Source organism: Anarrhichthys ocellatus, unplaced genomic scaffold (genome assembly GCF_004355925.1).
Source record: "Anarrhichthys ocellatus isolate YVR2014 unplaced genomic scaffold, GSC_Weel_1.0 scaffold86, whole genome shotgun sequence".
Taxonomy (NCBI): domain Eukaryota; kingdom Metazoa; phylum Chordata; class Actinopteri; order Perciformes; family Anarhichadidae; genus Anarrhichthys; species Anarrhichthys ocellatus.
This window is the reverse complement of record NW_022280116.1, coordinates 72,424-100,211: the sequence shown is the minus strand read 5'-3', so window position 1 is coordinate 100,211 and position 27,788 is coordinate 72,424. Positions and strand designations below refer to the sequence as shown.

At 42.7% G+C, this 27,788-nt stretch overlaps 1 protein-coding gene across 5 annotated transcripts in view; it reads right to left on the bottom strand.

Moving 5' to 3' along the window:
• Nucleotides 1–2,192: 2,192 nt before the first annotated feature.
• The window catches only part of adarb1b (adenosine deaminase RNA specific B1b), a 97,853-nt gene continuing 72,257 nt past the window's right edge, over nucleotides 2,193–27,788 (bottom strand). For 3 of the 5 annotated variants that reach the window (XM_031875083.1, XM_031875085.1, XM_031875084.1), the window contains exons 3-11: nucleotides 22,800–22,874; nucleotides 18,827–19,752; nucleotides 17,023–17,137; nucleotides 14,401–14,569; nucleotides 14,078–14,223; nucleotides 13,302–13,470; nucleotides 8,237–8,418; nucleotides 5,723–5,901; nucleotides 2,193–5,455 (exon numbers count right to left, since the gene is read on the bottom strand). In XM_031875083.1, coding sequence (XP_031730943.1) covers nucleotides 5,279–5,455; nucleotides 5,723–5,901; nucleotides 8,237–8,418; nucleotides 13,302–13,470; nucleotides 14,078–14,223; nucleotides 14,401–14,569; nucleotides 17,023–17,137; nucleotides 18,827–19,752; nucleotides 22,800–22,874 — 2,138 coding nt within the window. In that variant the 3' untranslated portion in view covers nucleotides 2,193–5,278. Of the gene's footprint in view, nucleotides 5,456–5,722; nucleotides 5,902–8,236; nucleotides 8,419–13,301; nucleotides 13,471–14,077; nucleotides 14,224–14,400; nucleotides 14,570–17,022; nucleotides 17,138–18,826; nucleotides 19,800–22,799; nucleotides 24,000–27,788 lie in introns of those variants that run through there. The other 2 variants (XM_031875082.1, XM_031875081.1) reach the window with 2 other exon arrangements.

Here is a 27,788-nt window from a genome sequence, read left to right as displayed (position 1 = left end):
TTACCCCTGGACCAGAGATAATGATTTGTCATTTCTCTCAGGGGCACAAGCTGCCGGCCTCGCTCTCACCACAATCGTACTGCGCCGCGGGGCTGATGCAGGCTTTACCATTCCTCTATACTGTACTGCATGTATTTACATGTGTGCGTTCTCCAATTCCACATTTGTGGTTTCTGTTGAACTCAAATTCTACCTGCTGCGATTTCGCTTAGCTCGAATCCAGTGTTGAATTGCATAAATCGTGTAAATAAATGTGTGATTGCTCATCGAAATATGTTTCATCAAGTGCATCAGACCAGGGTCCAATAATAGTCAGAGAATAGAAGTTTGCTAATCTCACCCAGCTGATATTAAGCGCTCTATTACAAGCCAATAAAATATCCGACAGTAATACCTTATCCAAGATATATATTCGATGTGCATGGCTGCTGGCTATGGTAAACGGGACATGGTATAACATGTATCTGGATCGATGTGATACTATTAATGTTTCCATAAAACAGCAGCAGATGGGAGCTGAATTATTGAAGACTGCAGACTTTCTAACATGCTTCAGTCCGGGCCACGTTCGCCTGTTGTGACTGTCTGAATCTCTCTTTGCATGAGCTTTCATCATGTCAGTGGAGTTATGAGCACGGAGGCGCAACGTGTTTAAAGCAAAGCTCGAAGTGATGATCTATTATTGATCTGATGGCATCTGCTGGGAGGCTGAACAGACACACATGCACACCGTGCTCTGTGTTTTGGAAAAGTTCTCTCTGTTGACTGGACGCCCTCCATGATTGCTAACTTTTCCTGCTCAATGGGCTTTTTCCAGACTTCTCTCAGATCTTACTTTATCGACTGAGTTTGAGGATTGCTTGAAGGTTGGTGTTCAGTATGCTATCAACAATAGAAAGCTATAACACTATAGTGAAATGTGGGGTGCACATTTCCTCTCAGTTGTCACTCCGATTAACAATTGACAAGCTTACTCTTATGAAGGTGTTGGTGATTTTTTTTCTACTTAACCTGACATTAAACAGTATTGTAAACACACTCACACACAGAGAACTTGACCTGTTCCTCCAAGCACCTCTACTGAACATGGAATTTGATTATTCATAAAATATATTACGATACGTTATTAACTGTTTCAGGAGGATCACTTGTGTAATGGATTAATAAACCAATGTTTTACTAAAACTGTGTGATGTAAAGTGTTTCTGAAGATGACAATATGCAGGGGTGCACTTAAATAAAGGTGCAGTATCTGTATTGACTTGCCTGCATGCCTTGCCTTGACATGTTCAGGTATGTACATTCTCGGGGCTTCCTGACAATATACATGCATGATTACTGTTATATTGAAGCCAAATGAATGTTCTTACCTTTACCTACAACACCGGCGGTGTTGTTGATCACGACAGACAATGTGTTGCCCATTTAAGTTCTCTCTGTTCTGTGGGAATGCATTATGAAGACGTCCAGAGTCAAGTACTGCGAGTAACATTTTGAGATTCTTGTACTTTCCATTTAAAACTAGTTTTGTTTTACTTCATCCCACTACATTTCAGTGGGAACGTGCCCTTTAGTGCCTGTCCCACCGGCTGGTTCATGGCCCCCACTGTGCGCTCATACAGCGGTTACAGCTGATAACACCTCCTAACCGACATCATCACTACGGAAGCAGAGCAACCACACTTTGGTTACCCCTCAAGGAAAACACTGTTATTACCATCAAAACTTACGTTGTTTGCACTGTTAGCTGCCAGCCGGCGCCATGTTGAGAGCAGCGTGGAGTCAATAGATATGTTCTGACTTTTGAATTTAAGACCTTTGAAGTTTAAACCAGTAGCTCTTGACTTTTTTGGGGCTTAAGACTTCACAAAAACAGCAGTCTTGTTGGGTTACGTTTCAGCTGCTATGAGTCATTAGCAGTTACACCAAATAAACATTATGGAGTCGAGTACAGGATCTAAAATACGTTGCTTGGATCAATATCCTCGTTATAACCACAGCAACGGCTAATTCAGCAATCAGAAGAGAGACGCAATTCATTTTAGTCTTCTTCATTCAGTACACACAAAACACAGTTAACATGTGTGGACAAAGCATCTCACGTGAAGCATTCAGCTTCTTTGTAAGGGTTGTTAAATCAAACACACAGACAGCTGCATAAGACGTGATAAGAAAGAATCCCAACCATGTGCAAAAGTAAACTAGGAACTCTTTTATTCTTTTTTTAGTTCATTTTATAGATCTATGTTTAGAGGTTTTTTTTTTTTTGGTTTTTTTTCTACTCGAGTCCTTTAAAAGTTTGTCTTCATGCTAGGTGCAGCTTCGGTGTTGGTAGTACATGCAGGGTTGTGGATTTTGTCGGTGGAGGTTTTCACACATCGGACAACTGGAGAGAGGGAGAACGTGGGACACGGTGGCTCTGAAAAACCCGCCCCGAGTGGACGGGCGCTGACCACTCTGGAGTCGCCACAAACAATAAAAAATAAAATAAAAAAATTTCACTGCAGGCACAGCTGCAGGAGGAGGGTGGGGAGGGGGCGGGGGGGCACTGACCATCATCGAGGATTCACAAAGGGTTAAGCGGAAGCAGTTCAGTTCTTGCTGTGATAGTCGCCATCCGATCCATAAACGGAGATGGTTTTTTATCATGACATCAGTTGACATCTTTAGTGCAGTCAAACGGAAAAAAAACAACAACTTTAGAAGCAGGCAGTTGTTAGGGGGCTTATACAAAAAAAATAAAAAATAAAAACTCAGACAGCTTGGCAGAGAGAGAATAGAACAAAGATTTGGGGGGGGCAGACTCCTGTTTGTGATGGGGTGACATTAAAGGAGACATCAGGAGTATTGCTTGTGACTTTGGTCTGGGTCTATTTGTTGGGGGGCCCTCTGGATTTCACTGTTTTCTGTGATCCAGATTTCAGAGTTTCTATCTTCTAGGTTCTCCTTTCCTGCTTTTCTAATACAGACTCATAAAACAATCAGAAGTAAAAAAGAAAAGAAAAGTTACATATATGACATCACACGTGCCAGCTTGTGGATGCCACTTTTAGCTGAGGCACCTTACAGTGCATATTTCTTCTTTTTTTTTTTGTTATTTCAAACATCGGTGGCTACAATGGGGATGAAGCCTGTTAAAACCCCGGCAGTGTAGGTGCCATGCTTTATGGTGCCCAGTGACTCACGGAGAACCACTAGAACAGCTTTCTAGGATGGGATGAACTGATTGTACAGGTAACAGGTTTTACCGTTGTTCCTTATATACAGAGAACTGCTATACTGCAGCAATAGTGATCGCCGGTCACAATATACACGTGGCCATGGACGGCTACAGATGCACTGAAGAACGGACATTGGAAACTTCCCCCATATTGAACGGCATAAACAGTTTCTGTAGCAATCAAAAGTACAGTTTTCAGTGGATATACAAAAAACAAACAGTAAAGGGTTGGTTTAAAGAAAAACAAATGAATAAAAACAAAGAAGGAAGCTAGAATAGTGGGGCAGAAACACATGGACATCATCTTTGGTGGAGATTCCACAGAGTATGCTTAAAGACATCTGAGCACACGCATACTGCAGATTGCACACACACACACAGCTGGGAATAGGAATTGACTGCAGTTACTTGGTAAATATGTCGTCATTTACAAATTGGAAAACACTCCGAACATCTATGCGCTCGGGGTGCAAAGGTGAGACCACGGAGGTGTTTGCTGGAGATGTAGAAGACGTGGAAATGACATCACACCGTGTCACATTTTGGTTGTATCCCACTGGCAGGGGGTGTTAGCAGAGACATTAGCATAACAATGTGCGAGTCCGCTCGTGAGCCCCCCTCTGTGTTTACAAACAGAATTATGCTGAGGGATTACAACACGTTGGCATTGCCGACTCTCACGACAGACTGGCATGACGTGAATGTGACTTCACACACTGTATGAGGCACTGCGGCCTTCCATTATTAGTTCAACCACAGGGTGACAGTTACCCGATCTTAAGAGGTCTGCTTATCACTAGTTTCACTGCAGTAACATCCCAAATCCTCAAAATGCCCAATCTTAAGAAAAACAAACAGTCCCCTCCCCCCCTCAAACAAACAAACACAATAAATTTAGAAAATAGAGACAAAGATTCAAAGCTGCCTGTGGAGGAAGATGCTGGCAATCATTCAAAACCATTCAGTGATGGGCGCACGGGGCTCTCCACCACGTGGTTTATTTTTTTCTTCTGCTCTGTAGGCCTCCCAGTTCAGTTCCCATGCAAAGCCATGGCTTGGATCAAGGGAAAAAAATACAACGTGCAGCACCTCCCAAAGCTTGTCCAGAGACCCAGGCGAGGGGAGGAGGAGGAGGCGGGTCTGGGGGGGTGCTGCAATGCTCTCAACACGACCCCCTCCCCCGCCCCTCACTGTTCAAGTATGAAATGAGAGTGACATAAAAAATAACTTACAGATCATGTCCGCGGATTAATGAACGAGACATAAAAACTGAAGAAAAGTGCTTTAGCTGCTGTGACACCTGGCCTGTGTTATTCTTAGCAGTCAGTGAGTCAAACAGGGCCACACTGTTTTGGAACATTTTCATCTTTAATACAGGGACTAAGAACACAGTCTCATCTAAGGAGCGGACCAAATGACACATTAAAATGTTATAGAACTATCGGATGTTCTCTTTCTCTTCAGCAGTAGATTTACATCCTGAAAATGTACGCATCTTTAAAATAACTTCATCATAGTCATTCTTTTTTTTTTTTTTTTCTTCAGGTCCATACTTTTTTTTTTCTTCCTGTGTTTCTAGGCTACATTTCACCCTAAAACTGGCTACACACAATCCAGAAAATAGATTAAAAAACTGCATAATTTCAACTTCGACATCTATGGCATAAAAGCATGGAATCCAGTTTTAAAACAGAAAACAAGCAGATGGAAAATAAAAAAAACTGCGTCCATTAAAATCAAAACAAAACAAAAAAAAGGACAAAAATCAAAATGATGAGAAAAGACATGGCGAGGCCGAGGTCCTCTGAGGAATGATAATGACGGGCTATGGATGGTTTGTGAAACTACGCACGTCTATTTCCACAGTGCAGCACGTGCTGACACATGGGACGGAGGTAAGTGTCTCTGTGGGCTGGTTCTAAATAGGTAGGGGGGGGGGGGCTCTCTTGCTTTCAGGCCTGGGTCAGGGAGGGAAGGAGTGTGTGTGTGTGTGTTGGGGAGGTGGGGGGCGAGTGGGGCGGGGGAGGTGTTTAGGAATCCCTTGGTCCCTAGGCTCCCTCAGGAGCATAGGGTGAACTGGTCTTGCTCACTGGGCTTTTTCACCCAGGCCCCCAGGCCGGCCTTGTGGAAGGCCTTGATGAGTGCCAGCTTGGCAGAGTGGTACTCTGTGGCCACCTGCTTGGCATCGTGGTAGGAGGCGGGCTTCACCACCTTGATCCACAAGATGGATGACAGCTGGAAGGGAGAGAGCAGGAGAAGTTGAGCTCTGGATGATTGTTTTTGTAACTACATAAAAAAGCTTGTGACATGACAGCTTTCTAATCTCTCTTTCTCTATCTGTGTTTCAGAAAAATAAAAAGATACCGCAGCTTTTTAACTCAATCCAGCTTTTTTCCCCCAATGAAGTAAGACATTTGTTTCAGGCTGAATAATGTGACATCTCGTAGCCGGATCACTTGAGTTAAAATTCTTAAATTGTTATCCAAACAAATGATGCAGTACCTTGGTGTGTAGGCGCAGCCAGCGGCTGTATAGGGTGTGCTTGCAGAGACGTGAAGCGCGGCCCATGTCGTCCTTGCCTGTGGTCGCATTGATCACCTCCAGGGCCAGATCCCCCACCGTCCAGTTCACGCTGAAGTTGGGTGCCTTGCCCGGCTGCCTGGCCTCTGCATTACTTATACCTGGGAATCAAAGACGACGAGGATGAATGACTGAGCAGTACACCAAGAAAACATAATGTCTTAAGGAAAACCAGGTATCCAATGAATACAATTGAGTGATGATGGGCTGTGAAAATTCTGCTGCTGAATCAAACCTGCAAAACTGCACTGTCATGAAGCTAAAAACTACTTTTCTTAGCTCATTGACATTTTGCAGGTTATCACTGGACAGCGATATTTTATAACAGACTGACACACTAAATTAAATGTTTTCCTGTTGCAGCACTTTCCACAGTTTAAGAACCTTTTTCCAAACATTGTGTCAAAACAGAAAATGTCTTCGAGCTTTCAAGTGGAAAAAGGGCTGTGATGAGATAATTATTTTCTTCCTCCATCCTCCAAAGTGTCCGTGGGAGACCAACAGGAACTTAACCTCCTGCTACCCGACTGCATGGATGTATTACCAAACCTGGCAACCCATTCCTTCAAATGAAAGCTGCTCCCACCCATCCACCCAGGGGGACTACGAGGTCAGAGCCTGCTTTCTCCCAGCACAGCACTGGGCATCAGCCTCCTCTGTATCCGAAGCGTAAATGGGAGATATATGGATGCCATGAATCCCGGTGTCCTGCTCTCTGTGTGTATGTGTGTGTGTATTAAGCTCCATTGTTCCGTTTGACAGCACTTGTGGCAGAAGATGATTTAAAGGGGATGAAATCCTCAGCGCTCTTATGCCACAGCCCTTCACCGCTAAAAACTCTCTAAAGCGGAAAAGGTTAATAACCCCCCGCTATTGTCTCCTTTACGTTTAGAGAGCAACCAGGGAGGAGGAGCAGGGGGAGCTGCACATGGCTCCAGGCCATGTGATGAGATGCCCCATGGCCTCGTCATCCCTTAGGATCTAAAAAACAAAAAATGACCCGTTCGATTTTGAGTGTTAAAGAAGATTTTATTGTTGTCTATTTTGTACTATTGCTGTCATGGATTGGGTTTTGTTTATTATTAATTGTAAAAACTGATGATCTGCTAAACTCCTTCCCAAAGAACAATTGTCCAAAAACTCATTGGCAGCCATAACTTGGTGCCGTCAGTCTACATTTGAAGAGGTTCGGAGAGTTGGGTTTTTAGCCTTTCATGAACCAAAACCACAAGAGTATAGAATAAATTCAACAGTGTGTTTATCTGCTCTAACAAATGGTATGTGGTAACGTAATAGCTTACTACCTACAGCAGAGCACATCATTAACTAACTACACTAGTCTGTGTGTTACAGGTTACGTTAAAAGGTCCTGTTTATGGATGGAGCCTCTACATCTAGAACAATGTCTGGTTCTTTTCTAGCATGCCATCATGTGTGTAGCCATATTTAGAGCCTCATTACAAGATTTTCCATTTAAAATGAGTCAGCTGGATACATTAAAAAGTCAGTCGTTAACAACTTTCAAACCACTCAAGGAGCTATCGTTAGCTAGCTAGCTAGCTACAGCTGATAAACTCTGCCAGAGACTGTTGTCGTTTCAGTTGACGGTGGCTAGCTACAAAATGAAAAACCTTCTTTTGTCTACCTCAGTTTGACTTCAAGGAGACCATTGTTTAAAAAAAAGAAATATTAAGAGTTATTTCTGCCACCGTTATCACTCTAAACTGCATTATGTGCTGCGTGAGAAAGGAAAGCTCGACACAGCATAGCAACAGCAGGGCTTCGTAAATTTTCTTGGTCTTGTCTGTTGTGAAAGTCTGTAGCAAGTGTATAGTACTTCGTATAGTACTTTTTCATATGAAATTGAGGGGGGGGGGACAGAAACAGTAATACAAATGTGTAAAAAAGGAAAGAAAAATGACAGAGGGCTAAATAACAATGAAGAACTAAAACGTTTGGTAAACCTATAATTTGTTACAGGAAAACGAAACATGCCGTTGTAAAAAAAGTGCTCAACCAGAAGACTGAATTCCACATCTTAAAAAATGGAAACGAACGGTATGAGTCCTGGTCTATACGGCCTTTTTAAAAGGTCAAGCCAATGCTGAAAACTTACACACAAATGTAAAGCTATTCAAATTCCACAGGAAACTAGGTAAATGTCAGCTCAGATCAAACAGAGGGGCAAAGCAATAACTGTCTTCCTGCTGTGGACTGACCAGTGAGGTGGATAAATGTGTTTACTGCTCACGATTACCGTCTTACTCTCTGATATTTAGACAGCCGGAGTTTGATTGGCAAATATTAATAAGGAGACACGACAATGTGAACACGATCACGCTATCGCCTCAGGTCTTTTTTTCCCGGTTAAAATTCCAGCGTCTATAAGCGGAAATCTTATTTCCCCAACTACTCCACCTCAAAGCGGCCACTCACCACTGAGCAGAGGCCTGTTGAGAGCGAACTGCTGGGGCAGGTCCTCGATTTCTGCGATGCGCTGGTACATGGCCCTGGAGAGGTGGTCGCCGTGGTAAAGGCTGCCAAGGATGATGCTGGAGAAGTAGATTGGCTCTGTGAAGTAGCTCATCAAAGAGCCCTGGATGCCCACCACGTTCCACCTGCAGAGCAGACACACACACATACATTAGATAACCTGGAATATAGGCTTATTTGTTGGAAATATGCAGTTTTAACCGTTTTCTTCTGGTGAATATGGATGCATTTGATTAAATAATGGTAACTTCCATTTGGAGGTCTGACTTTCGAAACACAGTTATTTAGAAGATGATAGCAGACCAAACCAAACATCCTGGTTCACCTCATAAGACTTTATTCACGTTCATAAATATCAGAAAACATGCAATACATTCAAATGAGTTGCATGACGCATTCTACAGCAAAGAAACTGTTAACTCCTCATTGTCCTAAAGTTCCCATGAAACGGATACCATAGATTGCGCATAATTTACTTGAAATATGGAGGAAGAAGATGATCACGAAATGGGTGATTTTGGTAGCGAGGCCATACGCGTACAAGCCGAAAGACAGGCTTATTCCCGCGACGGAGCTGATGCATCCCAATGGTAGTCTTGTGTCTATATTAAAGGGGCTCATTGAATTTTTCATTGCAAAATTTAGATAAGCCTTTATTGATCCCAGAAGGGAAATATGTCCCAGATTGCAGGATGAGTCATCAACATTTTTTTTTGTTGTTTTTCCAGTAAATTACAAACTCTGAAATAACATTAAAGGTGTAATATGCAACAATTTCCTAAAAAACTATGTATAGACTGATACAAAAATAGACTTATGACCAACTACAAGTGTTTGGCGGTGTCTGTATCTGCAGAGGCTGTGCTGTCTGCCTGTATTTTCTCTTTTCTTCTTATTTTGCCGTGTTCTCTGGGCATCAGAAAAAAGTATTTGGACCCCATGTTGGGATGAAACTACCAACGCAGGGTGTGCTGTGCCGTGCCGTCGGTTCTCATTTGCAGGTCAAACATCGCCGCTTCGTCACGCCCCTCGGCCTACCAAGGCTCACAGACCTCACAGGACGGACACACAGGGAGCAGGCAGGCCCACAGCAGCATGATGCGTGCCTTGGGCGGCATCATTTTTCAAGCTACTGTAGCTGACATATTTGTCGACGCTGCGTCGAGGCTTTAGTCATACGGAAGTGGGCGTGGTTTCATTCATCAGCTCTTGCCCACTTTTTAGCATTGTGGGTGGACTTAGGCTCCGACCTGGGGGAGAAGTCACACTTTATGAATACTTTTTTTTTTGTCGTTGTTGTCCCAGCTACTGGCACATAGGTGCAATACAAATGTGATAAAAAAAAAAAAAAAAGATTTCATGGGAACTAAAATATGCTTCACAAACGACTTTTAATGCGTGACATGTAGAATTAATTATAATCAGCTTAAAAAGTGCCCAGAGACTCTGTGGTCTGTATGATGAACGTGAAAAGGAAAGAAAGTCTCTTGACTATTGAGAAGACTGAATACACAAAGAAATACTGTATGGGAATATGCATAAGTGGACACACACACACACACACACACACACACACACACACACACACACACAGCTGTACAAGCAAAAATATATTGGCACATAACCACCCAATGCAATCTATCACACACAATCCTACAGTTGTGTACACTCTGGGGTATCCAATTTCATTTCCTACAAATGTCTATGTATTTCTATGCTGTGTCATTAGCCATCTCTCTCCCCAGTCATTTTCCCATTGACATGCTCTGTGAAGCATCGCCCGCCCCACCTCACGGAGGGAGAGAGGGAGAGTGTGAGGGGGGAAAAAAGGGAGAGCAGAAGTTACATGGAAGACTTAAAGGCTAAGGCCGGTGGAAATTTCCCTACCCTCTGTGTGGCATTAAGCCCCAAGCCCATTCATTTATTGCTAAAACTTACACCTTCAAAAACAACTCCCAAAAACAATAGTTTAATAAAAGAAAAAAACAGCTGGGTTTTATGGTTTTAGAAAACTTTACTCAAAGAGGAGTAAATGTGCATTGGATAGGGACTATTTTCAGCGGATTAACGCACATTTGACATATTAGTAATAATTTACGGCAACCAGATGGTGTATGTGGGTGCCCATGTTCATGGAAAGAAAGAAACATGTCGCCCAGTGCAACAGTGTGGCTCAGTTATGTATTTTGACTATTTTCACGATAGAGCTCAATGGCACAGAAGAATAAGTGGTAACACTTTCTATGACGCCCATGTCTAAAATACATCACAGACATAATTATAATGCGTTACAATCTTCTTATATTATATGGAGGTCTGACTTTCACATATATCAGAAACCATCAACTACATTTAAACAACTTGCATGATGCACAGCTCGATTCCACAGCAAGCAGCTGCATTAGCTGCCACAATCAGCAGACAAAGCTTGGGAACAAGTAAAGTTAAGTAAAAAGTTATTTTACAACGTTTTGTGTGTTGTTCTTGCTTAAATGTAATTATCTAAACTAAGCAATAACATCTTTTAATGATTTATAATAACATTATAATGCATAATAACAGTTATTATAATGCATTGTAAAAAAGATTATAATCTAAATACAATGATTTCAATTATAATATACAATGATTCTTTCAAAACAGAAATGTTAATGAATGACCAGCAATTATGAACTATAAACTATATGAATTATAAACTGCTTTATAATGTGTTATGATTATTGTAATAGAATATGTATAAGTGCTATAAACAGAGTATATCGGTGATAAGTATGTTTATAATGCATTAGAATAACAGGCGTCATAGATAGTGTTACCAAATAAGCTATAAGAGGCTTCGGCTACACAGACAATACTAGAAGTTAGTAGGATGAATGCATTGTTGTTATTGGTCTTTTTGTTGGATTTGTTGATATTAAGAAAATAATTGATTAGCCTTCATCCTTTACTGGCCCTTAAAATTCACAAAACAAGACACTGACAGTGCGATGACGAGCTCTTCTTCTTCTCCCTTTCACTTCAGGCAGACTGCTTGAGAGTGTGTGAAATTACCAACATGGGCCAAGAACAATGAGGAATATGTAAGCATAAGACCCCGGGCTACTCAAAAGGTACCATTGTCTCCATATCCAATATTTCCTGTGTGTGTATTATATGTGTGTGAGGGAGAGTGCCTGATACTGTGTGTGTGTGATAATGCAATCTCAGAATTCATAGCTGCAAGCAGTAAAGCACACATTCAGCACAGTCAAACAGCTTCATAATATTGCGCAGTAACACACACACACACACACACACACACACACACACCTTTTTCCATCAGAACAGGGTTACACAAATACACTTGGAAAAAAAACAACACTCAAAAGGACACACAAGGTATGTAAAAAGAACCACAAACACGCACACACACATTTTGAGTTATGTTTTTGGAGGCATTCAATTTCATTCACGTCCAACATCTGTGTATTTCTTTGTTGTTATATTATTCAATATCATGCTCTGTGCGCAGACGCGCACGCGCACACACACACACACACACACAAAAAATCAGCTGTTAAAGAAATAATGACAGGAAGAAACGGGGGAAAAATATACCTTAAGAGCCTTGCACCTGTGCTAATGAGCTCATTCGAACAGCACTAAGGCAGAGAACCGCTTGTTCTCTGCTGAGGCCGTGGGGCTGGGCATGTAATCGAAGGAAAACGAGAGGAGAGAGAAAACATTGTGTAAGGAGGGAACGTTACGGTCAAAGTGTGCCAGTCGGTCGCTGTATTAAATAGCAGCCCCGCGGCGAACAATCGCTCACGCCGGGGACAGGAGCAGGTGGGCGGCAGATATCTCACCTGGTTAACAGCTGTGTCATGAGGACGGAGTCAGGCGGGGTGAGACAGTAGTCTTTTACCTTACACTGGAAGAGATATACTCACAATACCTTATCTAAATTGCAAAAGGGTTCACTTTATGATGCTCTACACTAACTTTAAAAAAATAATTATCTCGTGTTTTTCCTTGTTATCCAAGTAAAGCTTGGTCAGAACCCCTGCATGACTAAATGTAAGGTGTCCAACCTATTTTGCCCTCTACTGACTTGGATCGCTCCACTTCGGCCAGCCACACACAGATCTGAACCTCTAGCACCAGCGCCGACAACAAGACTCGTCGCGCAGCGCAAACAGCATCGGCTACTTGGTCGACATCATCCCCCATCAACTACGCACTCGTTGTTCAATCACTCCACGCGTTCAGGCAAGGTATTACCATCCTCGATGGAGGAGGAAGAGGAGGAGGAGGAGGAAAAAGGGCTCCCGAGAAGAGTTATGGAGAAGTTTTATCGTTCATCACTAGGGAGGCACAGTGTTGCCTTGAACATGGACAGAGACTAAAGACGCTATGATCTGCCTGCAAAAATGCCCCAGGGACAGAGGATCCATCAATTCAGCTGTCCCTGACACTCCCTAGAGAACATGATAGACTTGAAATGACAAAGCTGGGATATAATGCAATTCATCACAGCGTGAGTAAATAAAACAAACGAGAATAACAAAAAAGAGTATCATGAAACTATATGGCTAAATATGATGTAGCATATAAAACAAAATGTACATTCTGATTAAAGAACTATTTAGGGAATTTGGGGATTAAATGTGTTAAACAATAAACTTTAGAGGGGTTGGTAGGTGGATTTTCTTTGCAACAGAGCCAGGCTCCATGCTAAGTTAGTCTTTATGCTAAGCTAAGCTAACAGGCTGCTTACTTTAGCTTCACATTTAGCGTACAGACACAAGAGTGGCATCGATCTTCTCATCTAACTCTCGGCAAGAAACTTAATTAACATATGACCCAAAATTTTGAAGTATTCCTTTACTGATTCTCCGTGAAATAACAGACAGAGAACAACAAAGCTTTAGCTGCTGGTTATAACTAAATATTAATTGGAATATTAATGACAGTGTCTGCAGACACACTTTGTAAGCGCTATGATTGTCCTAAGTTTGAGACAAATCACCTTGCGATCTTGTCACTGCAGGACATGGTGAGTAACCTCTCCCCCTGCAGCACCCCGTCCCAGGTCTGGATGGTGTTGCTGGACCTCACAGGGATGGTTCCTTCCCCCGACTCAATTTTGGTCCTTAACTGGCCCCGTGCTTTCCGGTTGGGATGTCTGTCTCCTTGGTCTGCGCGAGACAGCATGGGAAGAGAGAAATAAAATAAGGAAGAAAGAGATACATGAAAGTGCACAACTGTAGAAGTAATCAGAAAATTGATGGACATTTTTGGATCCCTATCAGTGTGCAAATATCTTCAAAAAAAGAGATGCCAAGAAAGGACAGATGGAAAAATGGCTTCCGCAAAAGCGAGGCCTGTTATTTATTATTATGTTATCAATGTTTTCTACTGTTCCGCCAGCAGGCGCCATCTATTCAGCGACTAATTGAATGTGGCTGTTTTCTATTAAGTCTGCCATGTGCAACGGAAAACACTTTAACAAGAGTAAGAGGGAGGTTAATCAGACAGACAGTGTGAGTGTGCTGGGCGGGAGGAAGACTGATAGAGACAGACAGCGAGTGACAAAAAGCTCTAATTACCAGAGCCTTGTTTAAATGCGCCTGTAATTCGTATTTGGATTCGGGGTAAAATTCGAATTAAATGAAACCAAGCATAAGAGAGGAAAACCTACAAACTGAATTACATTTTTAAAAAACGACGCCGTTGTTGAAACTGAATTCTGAACAATACCGAAAAAAAAAACCATGCCGGCTGAGCTGAGGAGGAGATTTGTACCTTCAACTCCGGCCTCGTGTGGGGAGAAGATCCGGGCGTCTCCGCAGGGCGAGGTGCTGATATAGAGGTGGAACTGAACGTTGTCCTTTAACCTGTAGCCCCCCTTGTCACACGGCACGAATATCGACTTATGCTGGTCCTCCTTGCTGCGGTTGTGAAAAAGACTTAAATCGGCCAAACGGCTAACAGAACAGCATAGCAGCTCATTCAACTGGACGGCATTAGATTCAGGACAGAGCAGTCTAAAGACGTGTAGTTAGATTATCAATACAAGCAACCTTCCCGACATTGCAGGCTAAACAGATTTGACGCCGTGCACTGACCTGAGGAAGAACTCCAGCTGGCCGTAGAGGTACCTGATGAGCGAGCGGCGGGCGATTATCTCAGCGTGGCAGTCGTTGAGTGCCAGGCCGCGGTCACTCATGTACTCCCCGTTGATGCATTTGGTTCCCGTGGAGACACAAATTACCTGTGCCTCCTTCACATCTATCCCTGTCGGGGGTAAAGGGGGACAAAGGCACATCAGTCAACACACTCTTAAAGTACAGGCGTACATATGCCACCGGTCTAAATTATGTTTTAGTGCCCTCGATCGGACAGGAGGCAATCGTTTGCAGAGTTGTCTGTCGTATTAATAATTTGCAATTTAAAAAAAAATCCAATCTCTTTACCTATTGTCCTTGTCTAACCCTCCAGAGCGCCCTCATTCATCTGCTGGAGCGGGAATCTTTCTCTGCGCTCATCTTAACTCTCAGCTTAACACGTGTGCCTGTGCGCATGATTTTGTGACAAAGTGCGGAAGCCAATCGTGGTCCAATATGCGACTACACAAGTGTGAAGTGGAAACTTGAAGCCACCAGAAAAGGGCTTCAGACTTTTTAACTCCCGATAACGATACCTGGGCTTTGACCGACAGGGTTGTAAAAATTCAGTTATAATCAATTATTACTCGTTATTTGAAGATTCTAATTGTAATAAGACATAGGCTCGAGGCGTATTTGAAGGCAGAGTCTGTGATTCTAATCCAATACACTTTTTGTCAAACTCAGTGAACATCTCATGTAGTGCTGGGCGGTATACGGTATACCGGTTTTAATTTCTCGTATGATATCAATTTTTCACACACCGTCATACGGTGTGTATGACGGTGTTGTTTATAGCCGAAACAACTGCTGTCGCTCTTCAACAGGCAGCAAAAATATATTGTTCGCCGCTAAGGGTGCTACGGTCGGAGCTAGTTATCTTAAGTGTATTGAGAGGGACCCTTAGTCATGGTTATAACTTTATAACAACAATTAATAACCTACAACTAACGCTCTTTAACAGGGCAAAACACCATGACACAACAGTTTGTGACACAAACAATTTGTAACACTAATAATTGTACATTTATAAAATTACACCGCCGAACATCATGCTGGGTACAGCTCGCTAGCTAGCTAGCCCGCTAGCACAACAGTCTGCTAACAGCTAGAAGAAGCTCCGTCGCTACATTAAAGAACAGAAAAGAGCGATACAGGAGGAACAAAGAGAGACCGGAGATGCACCAATACAATTTGTACCCAAGAGAGGAGCTGTGTCTGCTGTTTGGAGGTTTTTTGGTTTCAAAAAATCCAACGTAGATCAAAAGACAATATATTGTAAAGTTTGTCGAGCTGCTGTTATTGCCTCTGGTGGCAACACTAGCAATTTAGTCAATCACCTCAGCCGAAAACATGTGTTGGAATACGAAGGGTGTATGCGATTACAGTCCTCGGATGCTTTTTTGGGTATTTTGGTCAGACACACATGCAACGCTGATTACCATGTAATATGTGTGGTATTTGTTATAAATGTACGTTGGTACATAGAGGGTGATAAGAAGCTGTACAGGGAGGGACTTAGGACCCAGGGGAATGTGGGTGAAGGAAACAGGAAGGGAAGGAAGACACGCCACACAAACAGCTGTTCACCGCTCGCTGGCCAGCCGGTTCTGGTGTTAGTTTTCGGTGTTAATTAATTAATGCGTTAACACGGAAAACAAAAAATACCGTGATATACCGTGAAACCGCCAGAATCTTACAAAATACCGTGATACACATTTTTGGTCATACCGCCCAGCACTAATCTCACGGTCCGCTAGCAATCCGTTCTGTGTGAGCACTGATTTAAAGATCCGGTGTTGAAATACAGAATTTTTGGAAATGATTACATCTGTCTTTTACAATAAATTGCGCATTCCACGGTACTGTCCTTGTGTGTTTTTTTAATCAATAATAACAACAGAACAGGCTTATAGATTGTGTGTTTGTACGGCAACGAACAGAAGAGAACGCACTTCTGCTGCCACACTGGAGACTGGACTTACCAGACTCCGTCAATGACGAGAAATATTCGGGTACAGAGTACCGATCTGATACCAGTGTTACATTAATAAGCGACTGGGATCATGTGTCAGGCAACATCAGGCCCGACTTACATTGTTGCTTTGTAAAACAAAATGTAACAAATACACACATAGATATAAATGTCCTGAATTGTTATTTATTATTAAAATAATTAATTATATACCAGCAACTTGGTAAAAATTATTTAAAATTAACAATTAAAAAAAATTTAAATTTAAATTTAAGTGAAAACCTTTTTTTCCAGTAAGGAAGAGATAGTCATGAAAAATGTCGGGATGAGATCTTTAACTACTTTATATGCTGTTGGGTTGTCTATTCTATAACAATGCATTACATTTCATAAGTTCATCATATATATTTCAGTGGGTGTCGTTTCCATTCATTTTTGAGAAAACCTTATCGGACTGAGCAAATTTAAACTTAACCGTGTTTTTTTCTCAGCTTCTCTATGAGCCTTGCAACTTGAATTTCCCTTTGGGTAATACCTGAGAATTGACTGTCAGTGCCGTATTTTGTCAGCACGAAAAGCACCGAACACGTCTTCCCACCGTAACATACCTGTTGTCATGACCACTCCTGCAAGCACTTTCCGTCGCGCATGGGGGGAGGTGAAGTTTTCTGTCAGCTCACTGAACTTATCCACCACCAGGCGAGACACTGCATCAGCCAGAACCTGGAATCACACACACACACACACACACACACACACCCACACCCACACACACACACAAGCTAGTGTCAGATATGTCAGTTTACCAAGCGCGTCTGATGTTATCTTCCCCTAGAGCACCCTGTACCTGTCACAGTGTTCGCACTCGGCTCCAAAGCAAGCGTCGGAGCGTTGAAACGGCAACAAGTGAAACTGGGTTGACCCCCTGAGGTATACCTAACTCCCTTTCAAGCAACGCTGTTTGAGTTTGGCATGACAGTTATAATTTACCATCTCCCTTCTGACAGCGAAGCAAAAACAAAACAAACGAACAAGTAAACCCCGAGCAACAGATGTGAACAAAGTGTTTGTCGGCATTCCACGAGGTTTAAAAAGCTCCGGTCTAAACCTCGAGTGAACTTCACACGTCCTTTGTTCTTTAAACAGCCACCTCCTCTTTATCCATTGCTAATGTGATGAAAAATGACGACAACCAAGAGGAGATATGACGGCTGGATGGCCACGTATTAAAGAGATTAGTCCAATATTACTTCCCTGCTACTTTGGAGTCACCCACTCGTAGCCGGATCATTTGACTTTCGAATGCCAAGGTCGTCTACGGTGTCTGGATGACTGTTAATCTGTAGAGCTTCCAAAAAAAAACTTGGGAGTACCGATCACGCAGACAAAAAAACACTTGTGTCCAAAATAATGTTTCCTTTCGGGAGTGAGTAAAAGAACACTTATTTTCCTCCTTGTGTGCCTAAATGCGTTTTTTTGATGACTTTTATGGTTTGAGCGTCAACAAAACAGCTCAAACTATAAAATACTAAACAAAAGTTAACATGTTTCTTCTTTTTTGAAACAGCAGTAGCATCCAACCATTTGTCCCCATTAGTTCCTTGCCAGATGGAAACAGGCTGCGGAAATTAAATACAGAGCGACAGAGAATTAATAGAGCAATTAGTGGGGGGCTCAATCATTAAAATGGGGTTCTCGTCGAATAAATCAGTTGACAAGTGGAGAGAGTGAGTAAAGAGAGAAAAGAAAACACACTGTTGACAGTGTGTTGTGCTGATTAGCCTTGCCGACTGTGCTATCTCTCTCCACACACAGTCACCGCTACAGTCACATCAAAAGCAGCCAGCCACCTTTTATCCCTGCACACCTGAGGTGAGTGAGGTTTTATTGTTAAACAACGATACTGTCTTGCTTAGTTCTGGTCACATCTTTTGTCAAATCACAAATTATACTTTCATGAATTAATCCGGTCAGCCATTCATTTTTGGAATACACTCATTAAGAAGAGGGATGTAATTCCTCTGAAATCTTTTATGCTTTACCGAGATGAAAGAGGAACGTGGCCTAGGGAGGAGTAAGGTATGGACCGGGCACTGGCATCTTGATCATCCGCATGACAATGATTAGTTGAGCTGGATCAAATGTATAGAGTTATGTGTTAGTAGGGTGTTTACATCACCCTGCAATTCTAAAAACCTATCTGTGTTTGTGGTTTTTACCTCTCTCAACTCTAAAAAAGCCTAAAACCAGGTAGACCTTTTTCAATGCACTAGAAGAAAGCATGAGGTGGATCGTTTGGTTCCAATTGTTGAACATCTTGAGAAAATACATGAAATGCTTGAGTTTCTTTTCTGATGTGGTGAGACTCTCTACACGTATGGCAATCTATACAGAGAGAAAGAAACATCTTACCTGGGGTAGGTGAAGCTGCAATCCCTCTCTTGGTATGGGTTGCCGGGATGGTGTCTGGTCTAGCTGCATGTTGAAGAGAGCCGAGAGCGCCGCCTGCGCTGCCCGGGCTTTAGCCAGCTTCTTGTTGCGCCCTGAGCCTTCAAACGTCTGTGCATCCACCGTTACTGACATCACAAAATTCTTTGCATGGCTCTCGCCACTCTCTGAGACAAAGTCATATTTGTGGCCTGGCCTGAGCTCATTGAGGATCATGACTGGGTTTTTGCCACTGGAGGGCGAGCTGAATGTCGACGGAGGGGGCAACGGGGCCTGGGCGAGGTTGCTGCCGGGCGGCGTGGGCAGCGGGTACTCCCCGAGTGAGTTTAAGGAGTTGCTACCATTGGAGCCTAGATAGAAGGATTCTTCAGGTGCGGCTGGGGTCTCGAAGCCGTTGAAGAGCATGTCTGGGAAGTCGGCTTGGTCGGATGTAAAGTCCGTGTTCACCGTCAGCGTTCGACCCATGGCCAGGTGCGCCTCAGAGGCATTGGGGAACTGGACGAAGGAACGCAGCGCTTTCTCTGCCGCATTTAGCTTCGCCTTCTTCTTAGTCGGGCCCATGCCCTCGAACATCTGTCCATTGACCTCCACAGTCATGACAAAAACTGGTGCATGGACTGGTCCCGTCTGAGACAGCAGTTTGTACTGTAGACCCGGTTTGATTTCGTTCAGCTGCATCAGAGCGTTCTTGGGCAGGACCGGACCCGGCGTTTTCTTGCGCTTCTTGGCACGGAACTTGGAGTGCGTGTGCCCATTGCTGCCCTCTTCTAAGGGGCGCTTTCGACTGCCTAGGCCGCTTCCATTGGGGAGCTGTTCAGCCACTCCCATCCCGTCTTTGCAGGACACATTGTCCAGGTTTCGGTTTTCCTTAACATCGGTGCTGCTCGAACCTGCGGTGCCCAGAAAGAGTAACTTACAACGCCTTCGTTGCAGGATCTTGTAAATGCAAAATTTATAGATTCCTTTATCACTCTTTGGAACTGAACCAATGATTTGTGTTCCTTAATCAAAGCAAGATAAGCTGTCTTTTAATTTGATTGAACATATTAATCTGCTGACTATAGATATTACTACAAATAGTAGAACAACATCAGTACATCTATTGTTGTTAAAGAGTCCAGTGTCGGGACATTTTGTGGACTATATTTTGGTTATAAAGTATTTCATTTTTGAAATGAACCTCCTAAAGTTATAGTTATGAAGGCTTGTTATTCTGATGATGAGGGTAATGTGGGAGACATATTTAACTACTGTATTCTTCTCCGGTCGCACAGTGTTACGGGTCTCAAACATAAAAAACGACACATCAACAGAGCTGTTCCTCATCCACTCTATCAATTTGTAATCGCTTGAGTGCCTACAGAGGAATTAGGTACATTTTAAGTGTTCAGTTTGAAACTGCAGGTCCTGAACTACACCCTACTGGGGAACACATATCACCGTATCCAGTTAGCAAAGTGGATGGAATATTGGCAAAAATTTTCATTTATAACATCCTTCAGCAAAGGCTTGATAGGTTACTCCTTGCGGTACTCAGGAGAAAGAGAGGCCGCAGTGTGCATGAGTGGGATTGTAGGTTTGGGTTGAGGGGGTACAGGGGAGGAGTGCAGGGGGAGGAGCTGAGGACCAGGCAAACAGGAGGATACATCAAAGAGGCAGAAGGAGAAGACTCCACCTACTGCAGGATCCTAAAGTCTTGACTGGTGGGAGGTTAAAATGCTGTGTGCCTGTTTTTTTCATAAGATTTAGAAAAGAATGACTGTTGTGTTCAAAATGAGGAAACTCGGAATTCAAAATCTGTGTTCTAATGAGGTGCCATTCATAAGACCCTGCGCCTCTGAGATCCCCCCGTGGAGCTTGTCAGAGAACACAGTGTTTTAGGTTGCAAAGTGTACCGGCATGCCGTTACCATCTGCATACTGCAATTGACATTTCTAAAAGGCAGCACAAAAAAAAAAAAGACACTTATTCCTAAGATCAAGAACACAAACTGCATAGCCTTCAATTTACGAGCAATATCTGCACAGAGAACATGCAATATGTTTTGGTGTGTGCGTGCGTGCATTCTACAAACAGGGATTTTGCAAATAAAAAAGGGAAAGGAGAGACAGCAATGCACAACTGTAGCCAAGATGAAATTATCACCGATCAAAACGATGACAGGTGAAATTTGTGTGTTGGACAGGGACGCAATCTCAGCCAACGACCTTTAGCCACCACAGATGCTGCGGCATGAGGTGAGTCAATTTATGCCGTGGTGGACGAATGTACAAATTAAAGGAGGACTTGGACTTTTTATATGAATTGTTTTATAAAACACAGCATGTAGCGCTGTTGCTTGTTACGTTTCTCTACAAAGGATTGAATGCACAGAGCTTTCAGCTACTGCAGATTTCCATTGAACTGAATGCAAAATATGCTTAAATACCATCAATACCTCTCTTAAAACAGTTATACGGGGTGTAGAGAACAATAAGCCAATCAAAAACAAATGTAATCACACACTGACAACTCTAGCATGCTGCACAGACAAATACATTGAAATAACAGCACACAGAAGAAAAAATAACTGGAGCTCCCTCTCTCTGTTTCAAAATTGTCTCATTCATCACATTTAAACTTTTTTCTGCAGGGTTGAAATTCCAAAAAGCTTATTTTATAGTAGAACTTTTTGCAGGACGATGGATATCCAGTAGTACTCCACATCAGATCAGAGGACAAAAGCCATAGAGCAGCAGCCATGACACCATGCAATGAGTTATGGCACACACATGCGGTCGTGTTCGTTTTCATACCAGCGTCTGTGTAATCAGCGTCCATTAGTTATGCGAAGACAAAACATCCCATATGGCATGGATCTGTCAGAGTTTAAATTCCCTGTAAGGGTTGCATGAACCAAATAATGCAGAAAACAGAAGTCTTCTATCACAACTCTATTTTAAGTGCCACTTGTTTGTTGGGCTTTTTGATTTGGAATGATTCGTGTGATTAAAGAATTTCGAGAACCACAAAAGGTTGTCACATGAAAGCCTGAGATTCTTTCATGTTTTCCTGTGGTGTTCCCTCGTTATTAAAGGAAATAGGCTTGTGTGAGCTTAGTCTGTGTTTTATCTTCAAATATATATTTCGACTAGCAGCAGAAATGTAAGAAAGAGGCTTCGCTACGCTGCGTATTTCACTCAGCGCATAACACTGGAGCAAAGACACAGTGTGACACCGCAACAGGAACGGTTCATTTGTATCGCGGGTGAAGGCACTGCGAGGCAGTGACGGCTCTCTTTGAACGCGAGTGCGGAATCGCTAAGGTGTGTGTGGGGGGGGAGACACACTCAATCATGCCTCTCCGTGCCTTCTGAAGGCTCAGTTACCGAGCTCAAACCGAAATGTCTAATTAACTTTCAATTGGAGTTGAGAGGACTTTTCTGAAGAGAGAAGCGGAGGCAGAGGCAATCTGTAATATCACCCCGAAGCCTCTCAGATGTAATGATTGCTTCCTCCCTAAAAAAAAAAAAAAAAAAAAAAAAGTGTCCATATAATCAGCCGTGTGTGTATTTGTGGGTGTATGCACTGCTCTGCGTCTTGGTTCGGGTAAGGACAAATGATGGCTGCCATCATGCTCATGGAGGGGCAACTGAATGACAATGTGATTAGCAACACAACAGTGTTTTTGTTTTTCAGACATATTTTTAGGGAACATTTGTATGTACGGCGTTAGATTTGCATTCCTGTGCTTGTTACTTTATTCTGTGAAATGTGGGATAGGAACTGTGCTAATACAGGCGAGCAAAACGCATTCACACTGATTACACGTCAAAGAAGGCATGCGAGGGGGAGACGTGCAGGCAGACAGACGGGAGGGAAACAAAAACACAGACGGACATCTAAAAGGAAGACCAGGAAGACGGAAAAGTGGGAAAAAAATCAAGAGTCAACTCACTCATATTCTCCTCCTCGTCCACATCCATGGCCGCGGGTTTGTTCTGACCTGAGAGCAGCCTCGCCCCCACTGCACCTGGAGGATCAGAGGACATGAAGGGTGGACCGCATGAGCGGGGACACACAAACACATTCAGAGTCCTTGAGTGGCCACAGTGATGATCAATTTCTGGACGCTCCAGCACGCGCGCACACACAAAAAGAGGAATGCACATATTGCACTGTGCGATTAGTCCGTGATGTATATAAATATTCAGAGACAGAGATATCAAGGTGAGAGAGGAGGCCAGGGCTGACAGGCCTTAATAGCAGGAGCAGTCTATTGTGACTTTAATATCCCTCCGATTAGACCTCATTTTCCACTGCCTGCTGACAGATATACAGCAAGTGACATGGCCAAGTTACTCCATTACTGCACGCGCACACACACACACACACACACACACACACACTGCTTATCCCAAGGTGGAGAGTGCGATTAAAGCTCCATTAAGCAATATTTCTCTCACTAACAGAATCAAATGATTTCCCGCAACCTGAGATTTGTGCTCATGCTGCCAATTACACACAGACAACAAACGCGCAAACGAGTTTGTTTCGACACACTTTTTCTGGCACTAGCTCCGTTTTGCCATTTTGCATGTATCTTTTTTTTTTGCAGCAAATGAGTGGCTCATTAAGAAAGCCAAACATGCAGTAACCCTTTTTTTTGTCAGCCTTCTTGAGGCTTTTGATCAGTGTTTGACATGATATAAGTCAACAATGAATGGGGGGCACGAATGTCAACTTGGTTGTCTCTCTCCGGATGTGAAATGTCAGCAGGGTCCAACACCACATCCGTCAACACTGAACTTTTTAAAACATTGATTATTCTTTTGGCCACTTGGCGGAACAATCAGTTGCCCGATTCCACATCCAGCATGCCTGGAGCAGCACTCAATTTGAGTCTTCCTTTCGGCCACTTGATATATTTTAATCCAATCTTAGCTCTGTTTTTGGTCTCCACCAACATTCTGAGTTGAGGAAATCCACCACTATGTTGTTAAGTGTGTCTGTCTGCTATTTGGTTCTGGGCAGGATGTGTACAGTGGTTTATGAATGAAACAACATTAAAGAAACCAGTGAGTGAACTAAAACAGTTGCGGCAAATAAAACCAAAACAGTGAAAGATGCTAAAATACATTATTGGACTAGTCCAGAGGTCTTCAACAGGGGGTCCGTGACCCCTAGGGGGTCTGCAGAGGTACTGCAGGGGGTCCGTGGCATTTTTGGTTGATTAGACAATTTGTTTTTCCAAACATGAATGAGTTTATTATGTTAAAAGTTCAGTATTGTATGCAAGATAACAGGTATGTTTATGCATGGCAGTGGCACTAATAGGCCATCACTCATTCTCGTTTCCACATTTATGTTTAAAATGAAAACATCAGTGTGAATAGCTTGTATGATGATTATCATGCAATTAACAGACAATGTTGATATTGGCATTGGTATCAGCTGACAAGGTGTGTTTATAAATGGCAGTGCACGGCCTCCCTACTCACTGTACCTTGCACATGTTTAAAATAAAAACATGAATATATGAACCTGTGTATTATTTGAATAGCTTAGTATTGAACGCACAAAGAGGTATACACGGTACTAGGCCCATTTAATATAAAACACAATTTTATACAATATATATAATTGGGGGTCCCTGCTCCATCTCTCTATCAGTTTGGGGGTCCTTGGCCTGAAAAGCTTTGAAGACCCCTGGACTAGTCTATAGAGCGTTGTACATTCTTTCTTTATTCCAAAACCTGCTTAAGAAGTGCTTAAAGGAGAACTCAGCCGATGAAGTACTGCGCTCCTGTAACATTATTAGACTCGCTATGGAAAGTGAAAAAAATAGATCAAAATCGATATCTTTTTCATTCCATACATTCTTGTGCTTTGTTAAACCCAGCTAAACTACACTACCTGCATTTAAACTTGGATAAGTCACGATAACGACTTTTGTTGGACGATATATTTTGGCCCAGCTGGTCATGAATTTATTGATCTCCAAAAATGATCTTTTTAGATGACGGACTTACACGGACAAGTTGCACCACTGGCTCAAACTACAGTGCTAATTACAGAATTAATAGCTGTAAGAAAGTTTCAACTGCTTGACTTGCCCCATCAGTCTCCCCACCAACCACTTAAAAGTCGTGGCGCGACAAAAAAAAGAAAGACTAACAGAGTAAAAGTTGGATGAGAGAAACAGAAAGCAGCAGAGAGGGAAAAGGCAGGGAGGCGAACAACGCAAAGAGACGGAGAGGAAGGCAGGAGAAAGATGGCGTTATGATACAGAGCAGATTGTGCTGATTCTACTCTCTCTCTCTCGTCTTCCATCGGTGGGCCCATTCCTCAACCAGACACTTTCTTAAGCTAAACTAAATGGGCTAATTAATCTGGGCTAATGGTGGGTGACAGCAAATATGCTAGCACAATTATCAACCTATTAAAGATTCATATTCCAACCCATAATTGAAAATGAAAAGGTGGGGTGAAGGGAGGTTGGGTGGGAGTGGGTCCAACAGAGTGGAAGATGAGTCATTTTTCTCAGGTAGCCCGAGCCAGGTGCCCCCCTCCGCCCCCCGACACACATCCAGCAACTCAGAGCCACTACCAGGACCAGCTGCACTACTTACAGGTTGCTACCTCTGCAGCGCATGCTTTTGTTTGATTTTATTGTTACACTATTGGGTTTAACATGTTGGTTCTGGATAGTTTTAATATGTTAAATTGGTCTTTCACCATCAAATAAAGCCTATTGTGTCTTCATGTTAATGGTGTGGACACACGTGGGCAATTGTGGATAAAATAATTCCATTCAGCATATCTAATTGGTCATCTGACTATTAAAGACTGTGCTTTTACTCACATGCACCTTCTTCCTCCTTCAGACTTCCTCCAACAGACACTGCTGTGTAGTTTAATCAGCACGCGATGCAAATGTGCCTGTCAGTTTCCATTTTCAGATGAGACCGCCTTGGTCATATATCGGTAGCTATTCCTGAAATCAGGTGCAATCAGCGGGGAGCGTCCCACAAAGAATTCTTAAAATGAGTGTATGAGTGTGCGCTGCTTTCTGTGTTGAATAAGATTATTGTTATCTATTTAAATAATTGTATAATTCTTTTTTTTTTTTAAACATGAGAAAATCTGTGTACTCCCAAGACATGTGATGACTAGACCAGATGAGTGCTGTGCTGTGTGTAAACTGTGTCGAGTAGGTCTTAGTGGATGTGTGTGAGTGTCCCTCCAAGGTCATCCAAATCAAGTTCAGTCCAATGCTGAGCAAAAGGGACAAATTAGAGTAATCTGAATCCAGACTTTTAGAAAATATATCAAGTTGACTGATCGTTAATAAAGGAAAATAAATGATGCCTTGCCTAAAGGAGTACCAATTAGGCTGAAAAGGCACTAACATTTTCTTTAATATGGCCCATTGCCTTTTTCCCCGAGCTATTATCTTACGATTTGTAATATCAAGACTATTCACAGCAATAATGGTTGCTTTGTTAAATTGACTGGTAACTTATTTCAGAACCAAACAAACTGTGATTGAGTTGAGGTGTGAATATATTTTTAGGAACAAAGGTTTGTATTTCTCATGCCGACGTTACAGAGGAATTAATTTCTTTGGTTTTTGGTCGTAGCAAACCTATGCACTTTGAATATGAAGGTTGACCTAATGTTGACCACTGATGAGAATACGCTGTGCTATCAATCAAGAATTAGGATCTACTGGCAGCTCGTTTGGCAGTAAGGGGATATATATATATCACATTCAGACCACGAGCCAAGGAAATTGCCCATGAAAGGCAGAAAACGGAACATCAAAGATTAACGTTTTCTGAAGGCGCTTCGGCATTTTTCTTAAAAGATCAGCCAATTTTGGACATAAAAGTCTCCAAAAGTAAATTGTATATTTGCATGCATGGAGATTTAGAAGACTGGGTCCTTTTTTTGAGCACACACAACCAAAGCGGTGGATTTAAAGTGAGTCAGAAGAATCAACGGTGAGTGCTGACGACCGTCTCCCTCCACTGTGCACAAATGATACTGCGTCATCGAGTTGTGATACGTCTCGGATTCCAGGTAATTCTGAGTGGACACCAACGGAGGCAGGGAAAAGAGAAAGATGAGAAAGAAGATGAAAAACCTCAAATTCAATCTGGCACTGTGAGCGGGACTGAGGGGAAATAAGGTGGTTTTGATTTGTCTCTCATTCCTCGCTTGCGCTGCGACGGAGCGATAGAGTATCGCCACCGTGGAGGGAGCACCGGCCAACTGACGGGAGGGGGGTGGAGCGAGGGATAGGGAGGTAAAGGTGAGGGAAGAATGGAGGACGAGAGGAATGGAAAATGCAATCTTATTCCAAGTAAAAGAGAATCATTATCTCCTCTAAAACAGAAGGCGATGGAAAGGTCTGCCCTTGGCGGGCGGTGGGGTTCAAACTGCCGGAGGCTAGTGAAGGAAGTCTGGTTCTCCATCAAAATCAATTCACACCAACTTCTGCCCTTAAAAAAACACTGAGAGTCAGAGGCATAAATAATTAAACAATCCTCCTCGCATGAGGGGTTAACCTTTAATAATAAAAAAATAATTTGAAAATGCACCACATTAGTAGCACCCTCTGCAATCAAATTATGAGTTCTAAGCAAAAACATGAAAGGTAACTTGTCATGCAAATGGAGCTCAAAGCAAAAAGAAAATGATCAATATATTGAGTTAAAAGATCCATTGGTGGAAAGACTCAAAATGCCTAAGCACTGTAGCAATGCATTAGCAGCATTAAGGCAACATTTTCTCTTGAACTAAGATGGAACCAATTTAACGCTGCTATTCCTCAATCTGTCACCATGGAGCCCACAGTGTCACTAACTGCACTCACTGAAGAAATATTATCCAATTTATGGGAAAAAGAAAAGATGATTTCAGAAAAGAGCAGACAGAGGTC